Here is a 13473-nt window from a genome sequence, read left to right on the forward strand (position 1 = left end):
GGTGTAAAATTTTACCTGAAATTGACGCTGCTGAATTAGCTAACTCCTGTCTCCACAACATAGTAGAGGAAAGGCTTCTTACCTATTCATTCATTCATTCATTCAGGGAATAATGAATTTTCTAGAAGTTTGAGCTCCACAGCTTGGCACCATCCGAGTTGCCGTGGAGACTTTGAAGATATTTAAGAGCCCAGGATTGGGCATTGTCTAACCAAGCACTGTGCCACAAACATAGAATATGACCACGAATGCAAGTCATGTATGTGATTTAAAATTTTCTTGTGACCACATTAAAAATTTTTTTTTAAAGATTTATTTATTTATTTATGAGAGAGAGAGAGAGAGAGAGAGAGAGAATGAACAAATAGTGAGCAGGGGTGGAGGCAGAGAGAGAAGCAGACTCCCCAGTGAGCAGAGAGCCCAATGCCGGGCTGGAGCTCAGGACACTGGGATCATGACCTGATGAAGGCAGACACTTAACCAACGGAGCCACCCAGGTGCTCCCCACATAACAAATTCTTTTTTTTTTTTTCAAAGATTTTATTTATTTGACAGAGATCACAAGTAGGCAGAGAGGCAGGCAGAGAGAGAGGGGGGAAGTAGGCTCCCTGCTGAGCAGAGAGCCCGATGCAGGGCTCCATCCCAGGACCCCGGGATCATGACCTGAGCCGAAGGCAAAGGCTTTAACCCACTGACCCACCCAGGCGCCCCCATAACAAATTCTTTAAAGGTGAAATTAATTTAATAATATATCTTATTTAACCCAATGGATACAAAGTATATACCTCAATATTTAATCAATATGCAAAATTATTGAGATATTTTATTTATTCATTTTTTTGGTCTTCTATGTTTGAAATCCAGTGTGTACTTTTGAACATACTCATGCTCATACTTTTGAACACCTCAGCTGGGGCTGGCTTTATTTCAAGAGCTGTGTGTGGCTACCTGCTACCACAAATCTCCCCTCTTGTTGAGACACCAGCATGGGGTCTCAGAAGGTAGAAAGGTCTCCTCACTGGATTTGCCACTCCTATGACCTGCCTGTATGTGCTCTCATTGCCCCAAGATGTGCTTGCTCTTGGGTCACTGACTCATGTCCTAGCTGCCATTGTGTCCTGTGGTCTGAGGGACTTAACTTGAGCCAGATTTCCTGACACTGTGCCAACTTTCCTCTGTGCTTCATTTCTTCCCCTTCAAGTTCTTGCATGTCACTGTGATATAATTCAAAGCTTCTAAGGGCTGGGATCCAATGGACCCAACCCAAACAGGAAACGGGCTTTCTCATTGTTTATTAGGAACCATGAAGCAGAAAATGTCAGACACTTGTTTTCAGTGCTTCATTGAGCTGGAATTGAATTGAAACTCAACTATTCCCAGTGGAGGCTTCTGACCTCGAATGATTTAGAGGCTTCGACTCTTTAGATGGAGAGGACTAATTAAGGCATGAATTGACCCTAAACTTAAACCTTGCTCTCATCATTATCGCTGGCTGCCTCACTTTTTGCTTAGAATCTTGTTAGTCAGGGGCTACAAAATCTTGTGTGAAGCTGGGGTATCCTATAGTACTCTGGGAATATTCCAGCAAATGCTCCACAAAGTCTTTCTGTGTAAAAAGTCTCAATTTAGTTCTCTGTCCCAAACCCCTTTGTGAACCTCACTATAAACAGTCTTGTCTGCCACCATGTAGCTCTCTCCACTGTGGTCTGGGCAGAAAGGGACTGTATACTATGTACCCCACTGTGACACCCATGTTTGTCTGCTTGTCCAACAGCCATTCCTCCTGCTTTCCTGGCAATATAGTGGAGCTCACCTGCTACAGTAGAGGCCAACAATGCCAGATCCATGCTTTTCCAGACTCCTCTACAGTCAGGAACATCCATCTGCCAAAAAAACATCCAGTTCTGCCAAAAAGAGACAAGTGATGGCATTTGGGGAAAGCTACTGGGGAAGATTTTTCCTCCCTTATAAAAAGAGAGAGACACGAAAGAATGACTCACTTGCAGCTCTGGTTGCCTCCTTTTTTTCTGATGTGGTTGTGATGTCTGTAACAAAGCATCTGTTTTGGGACCATGAGGCAACAAGGATGAAAATGAAGTGTTCTGAAGATGCTGAGAATGCTGAAGAGGATAGAAGGACGTTGCATCCTTGATGACATTGTTGAGCAGTTGCACTAAACTTGGAACAGAACTTCCTGCTTTAAGAATGAAACTACTGTTGTTCTATTACTTGCTACCCAAAGCCTGCTGACTGGTATGGATGTCTGGTACTTAATGGTATGTTCTTATCTTCTGTTTCTTAGAAGGGAGAAGTCACAGAAGTCACTCTTCAACCTTGTTTTCCAGCTACCTCTTACTCATCCACATTACCACGCTACTCCCTTTACTCATTTACTTGTCGGTTCACCTCATAAAGTTCTTGTGAGGGCAGTGGCCATGAAGGTCAGGTCCACTATGGCAGTCCCAGCTCCTATTATGTAATATATTGTCATTCAATAAATATTTGCCAATTACTGAACCAATGGGGTCTAACAGGGAAGTAAAATCCCTAGAATTTGGCTATAGCCTAGAGGTGAGAGAATGAAGCTAAAAATGGCACACTGTTTCTGGCTTGGATAGTAAGCTAGAGGGTGTTACATTTACCCATAACTCAGCACAGAGGGGAGAGCAGAATAGTTGAAGAAGATGAGTTTTGCCCTGGATGTGTTGAAATTGATACCTTTGGAACAGTCCCCATAGACCATTGAAGAAAAGGTCTGGATTAAAACTCTGGAAAGATGGGATTGGACAAGAAGATGTATGGCATGAGAGAAGAAGTGACTCTTCAGTGCTCCCATCTCTGTGTGGCACCACCATCCACCTTGTGACCCAAGTGAGAACTCAGGGAATGCTCCTTGACATCTCCCTTTCCCTCACTTCCCACATGAATCCATTATGAAGTACTAAGGATCTCACCTCTTGCCTCAACTTCTCTCCATCTCCCTGCCCTCGCTGGAGTCTGAGCCAACTACCTCTCTCCTGTGTTACAGGAATGGTCTACTGGATTCCCCAAATCCATGCCAATCCACCCCAATCCACTCGCTGTGGTGCAGCCATGTCAGTCTTCTCTCACTTCTTGAAAACATAAATCTCCTTATCTCAAGGTCCTTAAGCATGAGCTTCCATCTGCCAAGAACACTGCTCCCTCCATCCCCCACCTTCCTCCACCAGCCCATCTCTGGCCTACTCTTTAGGTATTGACCTAAAGCTCACAGCCTCAGGAAGGCCTTCCATGACTACCTGCCACCCACCCACCTTTGTAGCCTCAGAAACTTGACTTCGTTGAACACCATGGGCTGATTTGGGTTTTGGTGACACGTACAGGCCAAACACCTTTAAAACAAAACCCTTTACAAAAACCTATTCTCAGGATGAAAATATTAATTAAAATGACAAATGTAACTATTACGGGTCAGAAATTCACAAGTACGGATAAGTGCATTGTTTCCCTTAGAAGGCAAATCTACACAGGAAGTGAAACAGCTTGGGAGTACAGGCTCAGACAAGGGGCATTAGCCTCTTGATCTAAGTGATTACGTTCGCTAAACTGTGATCCCCCCCCCCAGTGTGCCCATTTCCGCCACGGGGTATCCCTTGATATCTGTTCCGGGCCATGACTCCCAGAGCTGAAGACCCCCTGCCTTTGTCTGCCTCCAACTCCTAAGCTTCTGTGGTTGACCTGTTCTCCCATCAGTTGCTCTGGCTGTGTTCACACTTCCCTGGTTAACACTTAGTAAGGTGAGGGTCAGACCCAGGAGCAGTCTTTTCTTTTAGATGATTTCACATATGTCTGCTTTGATCTGCTACCTGTATTTGTAGTTCAATTTTAAGAGCTGGAGAAAGCAGACTTAAATCCATGTCTTTCAAAGTCTATGATTTATTCTATTTGTTGAAATTTCTTCAGGATCTGTACTGGTGACTGTTAGCAAATGGCATTCTCTAGCCTTGAAGCTACAAGCCTTCTAATGATCAGAGATGGGAGAAGATGTTGGTGTAGGTTCAAGAAGCAGATTTCACTCTAAAGACGAAAGCCTTTTAGAAGGAAGTTGTTGGACTAAAGGGAAGGCTGAAAACTTTCTTATGCCTAAAACATTGTGCTTTACTTAACCACCCCAAAAATATTCCTGCAGGGTTGTCTGTAAGAAGGCACCTTGGAAAATTCTGATCTCCTGTCGAACTTAACCTCCTACCTCAACGTATTTCACGCTAATCAGGTACCATGGATTACTTTATAGAGCATTTGAAGTCTTTAGCTGAAGAAGCTTAAAACCTCTGTTTTCTACCTCAGACCAAAGAGGGCATTTAATGACCAGATCACTCTCACAAATTTATTGTCTTGAAACAATAGGTAGGAGAGGGTATTTTTTGTTTGTTTTTGAGAGAGAGAGTGCACACATGTGTGTGAGCTGGGGTAAGGGTTGGTGGGGAAGGGGGAGAGAGAGAATCTCAGGCAGGTTCCACACCCTGGGAATAGCACGAGGCGGGACTCCAGCTCATACCCCTGAGATCATGACGTGAGCCCAAATTAAGAGTCCATTGCACAACTGACTGAGCCACCCAGGTGCCCCTTGGAGAGGTTTTGTTTTGACAGGGGACACTCCAATGGGGCTAATCCATTGTGGCCCTCTTATTTCTTAACCCAACCTTGTTCGGGCTGCTTTTGAAACTTGGACGGACTTTCCATTCTTACCATGCTTTCTTTCAAGCCCACTAACCACGGATGAAGGGAGGTGGGAGGGAAGTGCTTCAGGTAGCAGAGGGGAGTGTGGCTTCACCTTCAAGGGTAACAACCTGAGAAGTAGCTCCTCCCAGGACACTCACCACTTAGGTGTGCCCAGCCTCAGTCCTGGGGCCAAGGGGTGCCTGGGGTCTGTACGACACACATGGAAGCTGCCTGCATATTCATGTCAAAGTGTTTGGAATGTGTGCTGAGCATCGGTGACTGCCCTAAGGAATCTGTTCTCATCCCTGAGCAAGAAGAACAAGGCAGAGTTGAGAGAAGGCCCACAGGGATGGGTCCATACCTCTGAGTTGAACAGGGTTTGCCCAGCAACACATCTGGTCCTGTACCGTGTATAAGAAAGGAATAAAGATACAGCACATCAAAATATAGGCAATCCTAAGCAATACACACATAGGTATGTGATTGTGAATGTTCACAATAGCTATAAAAGGCGTATGGGACTTTTAAAATTTACACAAAACTGAGCTGTGAGTATAATTTTATTCATATTCTTAATTGGAAATTGGTTATACAGACGATAGGAAAGAACACAAGTGATCCCTAAGAAAACTAACAAAATACTCACTTTATTTCAGGATAATACTTAGTAACAAAAATAGCCTGAGAAAGTTAATACCATTTAAATTAGACAATGTACAAGGCTTTAGAATGTTCCCATTTACACGGCTGTGTGAGCACACCAGGAGAAGGCACAGAGAACACTCCTGATCTCCTCATGTGAGCACATCAGGAGAAGGCACAGAGAACAATCCTGATCTCCTCGTGAAGATGGGCCTGAAGATACATTAGTGGCTCTGGGTCGCTCAACCATGGCCCAGGTTCTTCACTCGTGGTTATCTTTGGTTCTGCTTGCTTTTTTGTGTCCCCCTCTCCCCCGAGTCTTATGTCACAAATTCCCTAACAAGGGAGATGTCCATCTGAACAATTAAAAATTTAGTTTTTCTACAGGCATGCACATGACTCTGTGAGAGTTGCAAATTCAGGGCTTCAAAGGGCTTTGGTTACAGGGTTGTTGAAGTGGAGCGCTGTTTGTGTTCCCCGAGAAAAGGAAGATGTGGACTTCTTCCCAAGATATTTGTAGGTTTCCTTCCCTTCTCTTTTTTCACGCATCAAACTGTGTGTTTTGCATTGAGCCTGGCAAACTCCAAGGAGAAAAATCCTTTAGGCTTCTACGGTTTCTCTTTTTGAATCCCCCCAAATACTGAATTGATACAGACTGAACTAGAAGGTAGTGAGCAAACTTTCCACGGCATCCTCAACATGTTCAGGTACAGAATGTTTATAGGACTGATAACTTTATAATTAAAGCAAAGAAAAACAGGAGAACCCTTTACTGGTATGTCTTGTCAGGTTTCTGAGTGAGAATATTGTGAGCGTGCAGAAAATCATGAATTTGTTTTTTAAAGTAAGAAACTCAACAACTTCTGAGCACCCAGAAACAATTTGACCTTCATTTTCAGTCTTTATAAGGTAGAAGACATCCTCAGATGAATTCCAAATGTGGTTTTAAAGGGCCCTGGAGGTTGATGACTTGGTTCTAGGCATTCCTGGCATTTACAGAATCAACTTGGGGATTAAAGTAAAAAGAGCTATGCTGAGTATTTTATTAAAAAATGTAACTTTTCTTTAATAACCAGGGGCTGGTGAAACCAGGAACTTCTCCTATTTTACCTCATTGAAAAAACAAATCTATTCCCCTAAGAAAAATATCATATACTTTATCTAAAATGTCTTTTGTGATGTCTAAGAAAAATAACACTACAGAGTCATTCTGACTGATAAAATCCCTTTCTCCCTCCCACACAATGTGTCAGCCTGGAAAGAATCAACCGTCTCCTGTAGAATCCCTTACATACATAGGACCGCATCCAGGCCCTTCTGCCCAGGAGCTGGAGAACCAGCTGTGGGCGCCACAGCTGTCTCACGGAACTTGTATTGATTTTAAACAAGTCAAACTGCTTATCGGAGAATTCTAGGTTGACTTTGATTTGTGACCACCAATTCCATTCTTTGAAGGCTTCTTTGGTTTGTAGAGCTTAATTTTTAATACTGTCAGTATCATGCAGCCAAACAAACACCAAGAATATCGAGAAATAGTGAGCTCTGGTCTCACGTCTTCTTTCTGTTGGAGCATTTGACTTTATAAGTAGAGTGTATGTCTAGCACCCACGCCCCAACCAGGGCAGACCATCTGGACGTGTCTCTCACACGTTTGGGGATGTTCCTGGAGTCTAAAAGAAAGCCGCAAAAATGAGCCTAAGAGCAGATTGCCAATGGGTTAGTGTGAATGTTGTTGCTAGTGAAAAACAGCTAGTGAAAACGTGGGAGTCACGTGGGGGCAGTCAGCCATGTCAGTCCCCCCTTGGGACCTTGGCTGTGGGTGGGGGTTGCTCTCACAAAGGGCTTTCAACCATCCTTTTCTTCTTGGCCTGGAGGTAGAAGATGCGGTTTTCTTCAGGATAAGTGACTTTGCTGAGGGGCATCCTATAGATGTTGGCATTTTTCGTGGTCAGCAAGAGGAAGAGGAGTGTGGCCAAACAGAAGGGCCAGGTGCAAGCCGGCAGCCCCACCTGAGGAGGAAGAGACAAGTCACAGGCTCCTGTGAGATCCTGTCCCAGAGCACCACCCTTCCTCCTATTCTCATTCAGCCCAGGGGGATGTGTCCCTGGGCCCCTGGTCTGGACACTGCTTCTGCCCATGGAGACGAGGCCGAGATCCCAGCTGGACTGCATTTAGCAGGGGAAACGTGGCCGTCCGTTCCTCGGGGGGTCCTTGCATGTCCACCTTGTACATCTTTCCCTCCCTCTCATCCAGTCAGGCTTCCTGCACCATATGGGGGAAGAAGACCCCTCATCACACTCCCAGGGCCCTCTTTGATTAGTTCGGGCCATGGTGACCTCTCTCCTCCTACTTTCCACCCAGACCAGTCTTGGACTTTACTGGCTTTCCTTCCTTCCATTCCAGTTCCCAAACAGACTCTGAGCTCTTGGAGGGGAGGTCCTTCCTCTGGGCTGTTCCCGACAACTCATGCAGCTCTGAAGGAGAAGGTCAAGGGCAAGTCAGGGCCGAAATGGAAGGAGAAAGTGGCAGGAGGCACTGAACGGGCAGTGATTCTGCCTATGAAATAATTCAGCTAGGACACGGGTCTGAGTAGGTCTTACTGACGACTGATGGGGGGTTTAAAAAAAGACAAGGGGTATGAAAAATGAATGGCTCAATTAAAACCAAAACCCAAACCATTTGGGTCTGTAGCCAATTATCCTTTTCCTTCTTTTCTTGATTTCTCAACCACTACATGGTTCTGGCTTTCTATTCAAGTAGAAGATATTCTAAAGTCAGCTCCCTAACACTCAGAATTATGGCGTGAACTTGAGAAACACGTTATACAGGCTAACTTTCACTTCTTTAAATTATGCACTCTGATATTGTTTAGCAAGCCCAGTGATCGCAGCTTAGACTAAAATTTATGATGATGTTAGAAGGTGTGTGGAACAGGAAGGCCCAGGAGATGGGAAAGTCATGGTGACCACAGCCCTGACTCCTGCCTGTTCAGGACACCACCCAGCGAGACCTCAGGAAGGTTTCCACATCACTATAAACAGATCATTCACGTGGATGATAAAGCAAGATTAAAGCCAACTCACCACAGCCATCATGTGGGACAGGCTGACTCCGAGGTAGGCAGTGAACAGAGCTACAAAAAAGGGGAAACAACGACTTAGTACAAAAAAGTGTACTCAGGTACACTTTTCATTGTAGGGAAGACCTTGTTCTGGTATAAATCTGGAAATCCATGTTTTACCAGCTAGCTCAGCACCCTGGTTACAAGCGTGAGCTCACAGAAGCTCTGGGTTCAAATCCAGACCTTATCACTTAGAAGCTTGGTGTCTCCATTCTAAGCATCCACGTCCTCACCTGCACAATAGAGGTGATAGAATTTCTCAGGGAGTTGGTGCCATCATGAAAGGAGACACTACTTGGGTTTGGCACACAGTAAGAGGTACTCGGCAAAGGGAGCTTTTCTGTGGTTACTATTCTGTTGCTATTATCGCTGATCCCTAAGGAAAAGCCCTTCCATGGCAAATAAACTTCCCTGTTATTTTTTCTGAGCATAGTTGAATTAAAATGATGGGGGCCCCGGGGTGGCTCAGCCGGTTAAGCGCCTGACACCGGATTTCGGCTCAGGTCATGACTGCAGGCTTGTGAGATCGAGCCCCACTTCGGGCTCCACACCCAGTATGGAGTTGGCTTGAGCTTTCTGTCCCTCTCCCTTTGCCCCTCCCCCACTCGTGCTTGCTCTCTCTCTCTCTCTAAAATAAATCTTTGAAAAATGAAACATATGAATGTTTCTCGAGATAGCACGGTTTCTGTTCAATCACAATATATGCGTCTAGGAGTCTCACATTAATGGCTAGGATTCACAGTTACAAAAAATCATGGTATAAAAAATTAAAAAGATAGCAGAAACTGACCACAAACTTGGAATTTCTCCCCATAATAACATTGTCCCAAATATCATTAAGATTGGCATACAGGGTAGTGAATTCATAGGCTGTGTTTTTACTTACTCTGAGCAAAATCTTAAAGCAGGTAATTTGAGTCTACATGTGACCTTCAATACAAAACAACACAAAAAAAGATATCCAATGGCTAATCACCCATTGAAGAGGGGGCTCAGGGAGGCTCAGGGAAGCCCAGGTTTCACAAAGGCAGGCTGCAGGATAACCTCCCTGGGTTGGGCACACAGCCCCCTGGGCCACCTTGCTCTGTTAGACACGCCCACCACCCAGACCTCCAGGGCAAGGGAGAAGTGAGTCCCATGGGGGGCGGGGCTGGAAGTGGGGGGGAGGGACTCTGATCCTACTTAGTGACCGGAGACTTCCATCCTTTCATCAATCTTTGGTCTTTTTTTTCCTGTTGTTTTTTGTTGTTCAACAGTATATCTAATTCTTCTACATCGGAATCGCCTCAGGCTAGCAGGAAAGGCTTATCTTGGAAGCAGCAGGGGCTTCAAACCCCAGCTCTGCCATTTTATTGTACAACCAATCACTGAACTTTGGAATGAGTGTTGCCATCTGTCAAGGGCAACCTGAAGATGCACTTTGTGGGGAGAGAGAGGCATCTCAAATGCAGTCCTCCATTTCCACAAACGCAGCTGCCCACCGACCCCGGTCCCGGGAGCAGGCGGACCAGGACGCTGCCCTGAGCGGAAGTGGGCAGCGGCTTGGGCTGGAAGAGCTTTGTTTGGTTTTGGTCATTTCATTTTCCATTTCCTTCCTTCCTCCCTCCCCTTCTTTCTTTCCTTCCTTCCTTCTCTCCCTCGCTCATTCAACACATATTCACTGGCTCCCGGGGAAGCACCAGGAAAGAACACTTGCCTGCTCTCTCCTGTTCCGGCTCTCCTCCGAGACCTCCCCCGAGCGCATGAGACCTTGCTGCCTTTCCTGTCCTTTTCACATGGGTTGCACTTGGAAGGCACAGTTCCCACCCTGCTCTCTTCCTGCTCTGCTGTTTCCAAGTGGTCTCCGATTACAAGTTGCTTTTCTCTCTACAGTAAGAGCGTCAGACTGTCTAACAGTGGCTGCCCATCAGTTAAGGCTTGCTGAGTGGGACCGGGAAAGCCTCCCATTAGAGGGGCAAGGCCACACACCGCAAGGTGCAGGTGATGACTGTGAATGACGGCGCTCTGGGCAGCCGAGGGACAGAAAGGCCCTGAGGGCTGAGCAGACAGTGTCCATCTCAGCAGGCCACCGTGGGCCGGTCCAACGGGGACAAGCCAAGCACTAAAAAGGGACAAAACATTGGGGTGCCTGGGTGACTCCGTCAGTTAACCCCCTTCTTTGGATTTCCACACCTGTCCTGATGTCAGGGTCATGAGATCGAGCCCCACCGTGGGCTGGCTCTGGGCATGGAGCCTGCTTAAGATTCTCTCTCTCCTGCTGCCCCTCCCCAACTCTAAAAAAAAAAAAAAAAAAGAACAAAAAGAAACAAAATGTTTCTCCCGTTTGCCCTGACAAAATAACAAAGTTGAGGACTTCCCGGGTGGGCAGTTTCCGGTTTGGAGGCAGAGTAGTCGGCGCTGCCGGGCCCTATCAGAGTCCCCCGCTCCCCTTCCTGATAAGGCCATGGGAACCAGCGGAGGAGCAACTCTGTAATAAATGGCTGTTACTTATTTACCCTGGCTGGCAGAGTTGGTCTCTCGTTTGGCGGGGTCAGGGGGCTGTGGGCAAGCTGGACCTTGCTGCGACATTTTCCATGGAAGGCTTGCCCTACCAGAGGGGCTTGAAGTCTGCCTCAACGCCTTCTGTGCAAAGAGAGAGGAGATGGGCAGTACCCCATGTGGATGGAAGAGCCCCTCTCACACACTGTCTGTGGCTGGGGAAACCCTACAGCCTTTGTGGGGCTGAATGCCACATCAACAGAAATTCAATGATTTTGGCCCCAGGGTCTGGGCTCTCCACGAATTCTGTATACTGCCCTAACCATTATGTTATGGCCAGTGAAGAAAGTCTGACCTGTCCAAAGGAAGGTTGGCGTGATAGGCGGACGAATCCCCAGAACCTGTGAACATGTTAGTTTATAGGGTAGAAGGGGCTTAGCAGCTGACATTACGTTGATGATCTTGAGACGGGGAGATTAGCGGAATTATCTAAGTGGATCCAATGTAACCACAGGGTCCTCCTAAGAAGGAGGCAATAAAGTTGCATTGAGGGAGTAGGATGGAATGTTTTTACTTTCTGCCTTATATTCTTCTGTATTGATTGAATTTTGGAGTTTTGTTTTGTGCAATAAGCCCGTACCGCTCTTATAGTGAAGAAAATAATGAAGATACTCCTGCTTTGAGGAAACCCATCTGCGAACAGCTTTGGCTTCCTTGCTTTCCAAACCCTGCCAAGATCTCATCAACAACTCTTGTGTCCAAAACAGCGTCTGCTTGATCTTGGAGGATGGGCTCCAGCTGTCCGCACACTGGCCCGGACCTCCCCTTCAACCAACCAGACTTTCTCCTCCAGGGTTTTAGGGCGTACAGAAAAGCCACCTTCTCTAGGAGGTGCTTCTTGATGATTCAGAGCTGTTCTGCGCCTCCCAGAGATGTTGGTACTGCAGATGTGACCTTGTTCTGCTACAGATATTCCTGTGGCCTCCGGTGGGCTTCTCCCATCTACCTGGCTTCAGCCCTGGGCCGGAACACTGGGCTCAGCAGCTTCTGGGATCTAACTCTGCTAAGCTCCTAGCTCTTCCTAGAACTATTTGGGCTGCTTCATGATTGTTTAATACGTATTTGCTGCTCTTGCAAACACAGACACATTAAGGTATGTGCCTCAAATAAAGATTTGAAACCCCAAACCATCTCACAATAAAGCTTCTAGCTTGGCCTAGCTCGGGTGGCACATAATCTGTCTTCTCCTTTGCCCTAAGCTTGTGAATAAATGTGGGAAAGTGAGCCAAGAGTTCTTACAGGCTTAGTCGCTGGAACAGCTGTGTACTACAAAGAAAGGGTCAAAATGACACGTACGTGGTCCTGCCACAGCAACCTGAGGCGTGTTCACCTAGCGACAGACTCAGACCATCACATCTGAGTGAGGCCTTCTTGGTCCTGCCTCCTGCCCAGTGCAGGAATCCATTCTGAGACCTGCCTCACATGTGGTCTACTCTTCTATTTTTGTATTTAAATTGAGGTATAATTGACATACAACATTATATTAGTTTCAGGTGTACAGCACAGTGATTCTCCCTTGTATATGCCGTGAAATGCTCCACTCAGTAAAGTCTCCTCACCGTCTGCCCCACACACAAAATTAAGACAATGTTACTGACTCTCTTCCTCATGCGGTATATGACACCCCCGTGGCTTATTTATTTTATGACTGGAAATTTATACTTCCCTTTACCCCTTGGCACCCCATCCCCTCTGGCAACTGCTGATCTGTTCCCTGCATTTATGACTCTGGGTTTTGCTTTGCTCTGTTTTTTTTTTTTTTTAGATCCCACATATAAGTGAAATCGTGTGGTATTTGTCTTTGTCTGTTTGACTTAACTCACTTACATAATACCCTCAAGATCCACCCATGTTGGTGCAAGTTGCAAGATTTCCTTCTTTTTTATGGCTGAGTAATATTCCATTGTGGATGTCTAGATGTGATCTGCCATTTTAGTAGCAGCTTCGATAACTTGGATCTATTCATCTGGTGATAAACTGACTCTAGACAAATATTTCTATTAGGTTGGGAATAATGTGTGCACAGTCCATCCCCCGCCCCCTGCATATTCCCCAGGGATGGTCATTCCCTACAGTCTAACAGATTATCTTAAATACTTTTACTTTGGGGCACCTGGGTGGCTCAGTGGGTTGATGCCTCTGCCTTCTGCTCAGGTCATGGTCCCAGGGTCCTGGGATGGAGCCCCGCATCGGGCTTTCTGCTCAGCGGGGAGCTTGCTTCCTCCTCTCTCTCTGCCTACTTGTGATCTCTATCTGTCAAATAAATAAATAAAATCTTTAAAAAAAATACTTTTACTTTGTATTGGATTAGGGATGCCAGAGCCTCTGGGTGAATAAGCCTCCCCTTTACAAGGGCCTGAGAAACTCATCAGCTTTTCAAATCTCAGTCACTTGAGCTCTGTTTTTACCTCAAGGCCTGAATGGTGCTACTGGGAAGCAGAGTAGTCTGTGTGGGGTGTAATTCCAGAGGT

General features: G+C 46.0%; 1 protein-coding gene across 8 annotated transcripts in view; it reads right to left on the reverse strand.

The window, feature by feature from the left end:
- Positions 1-6474: 6474 nt before the first annotated feature.
- SLC14A1 (solute carrier family 14 member 1 (Kidd blood group)) overlaps positions 6475-13473 on the reverse strand; it is a 47146-nt gene continuing 40147 nt past the window's right edge. For all 8 annotated transcript variants that reach the window (XM_059139615.1, XM_059139621.1, XM_059139617.1 and 5 more), the window contains 2 exons: positions 8427-8476; positions 6475-7352 (listed from right to left, as the gene is read on the reverse strand). In XM_059139615.1, coding sequence (XP_058995598.1) covers positions 7176-7352; positions 8427-8476 — 227 coding nt within the window. In that variant the 3' untranslated portion in view covers positions 6475-7175. The remainder of the gene's footprint in view (positions 7353-8426; positions 8477-13473) is intronic.

This window comes from Mustela lutreola, chromosome 11 (assembly GCF_030435805.1).
Source record: "Mustela lutreola isolate mMusLut2 chromosome 11, mMusLut2.pri, whole genome shotgun sequence".
NCBI classification, from domain to species: Eukaryota; Metazoa; Chordata; class Mammalia; order Carnivora; family Mustelidae; genus Mustela; species Mustela lutreola.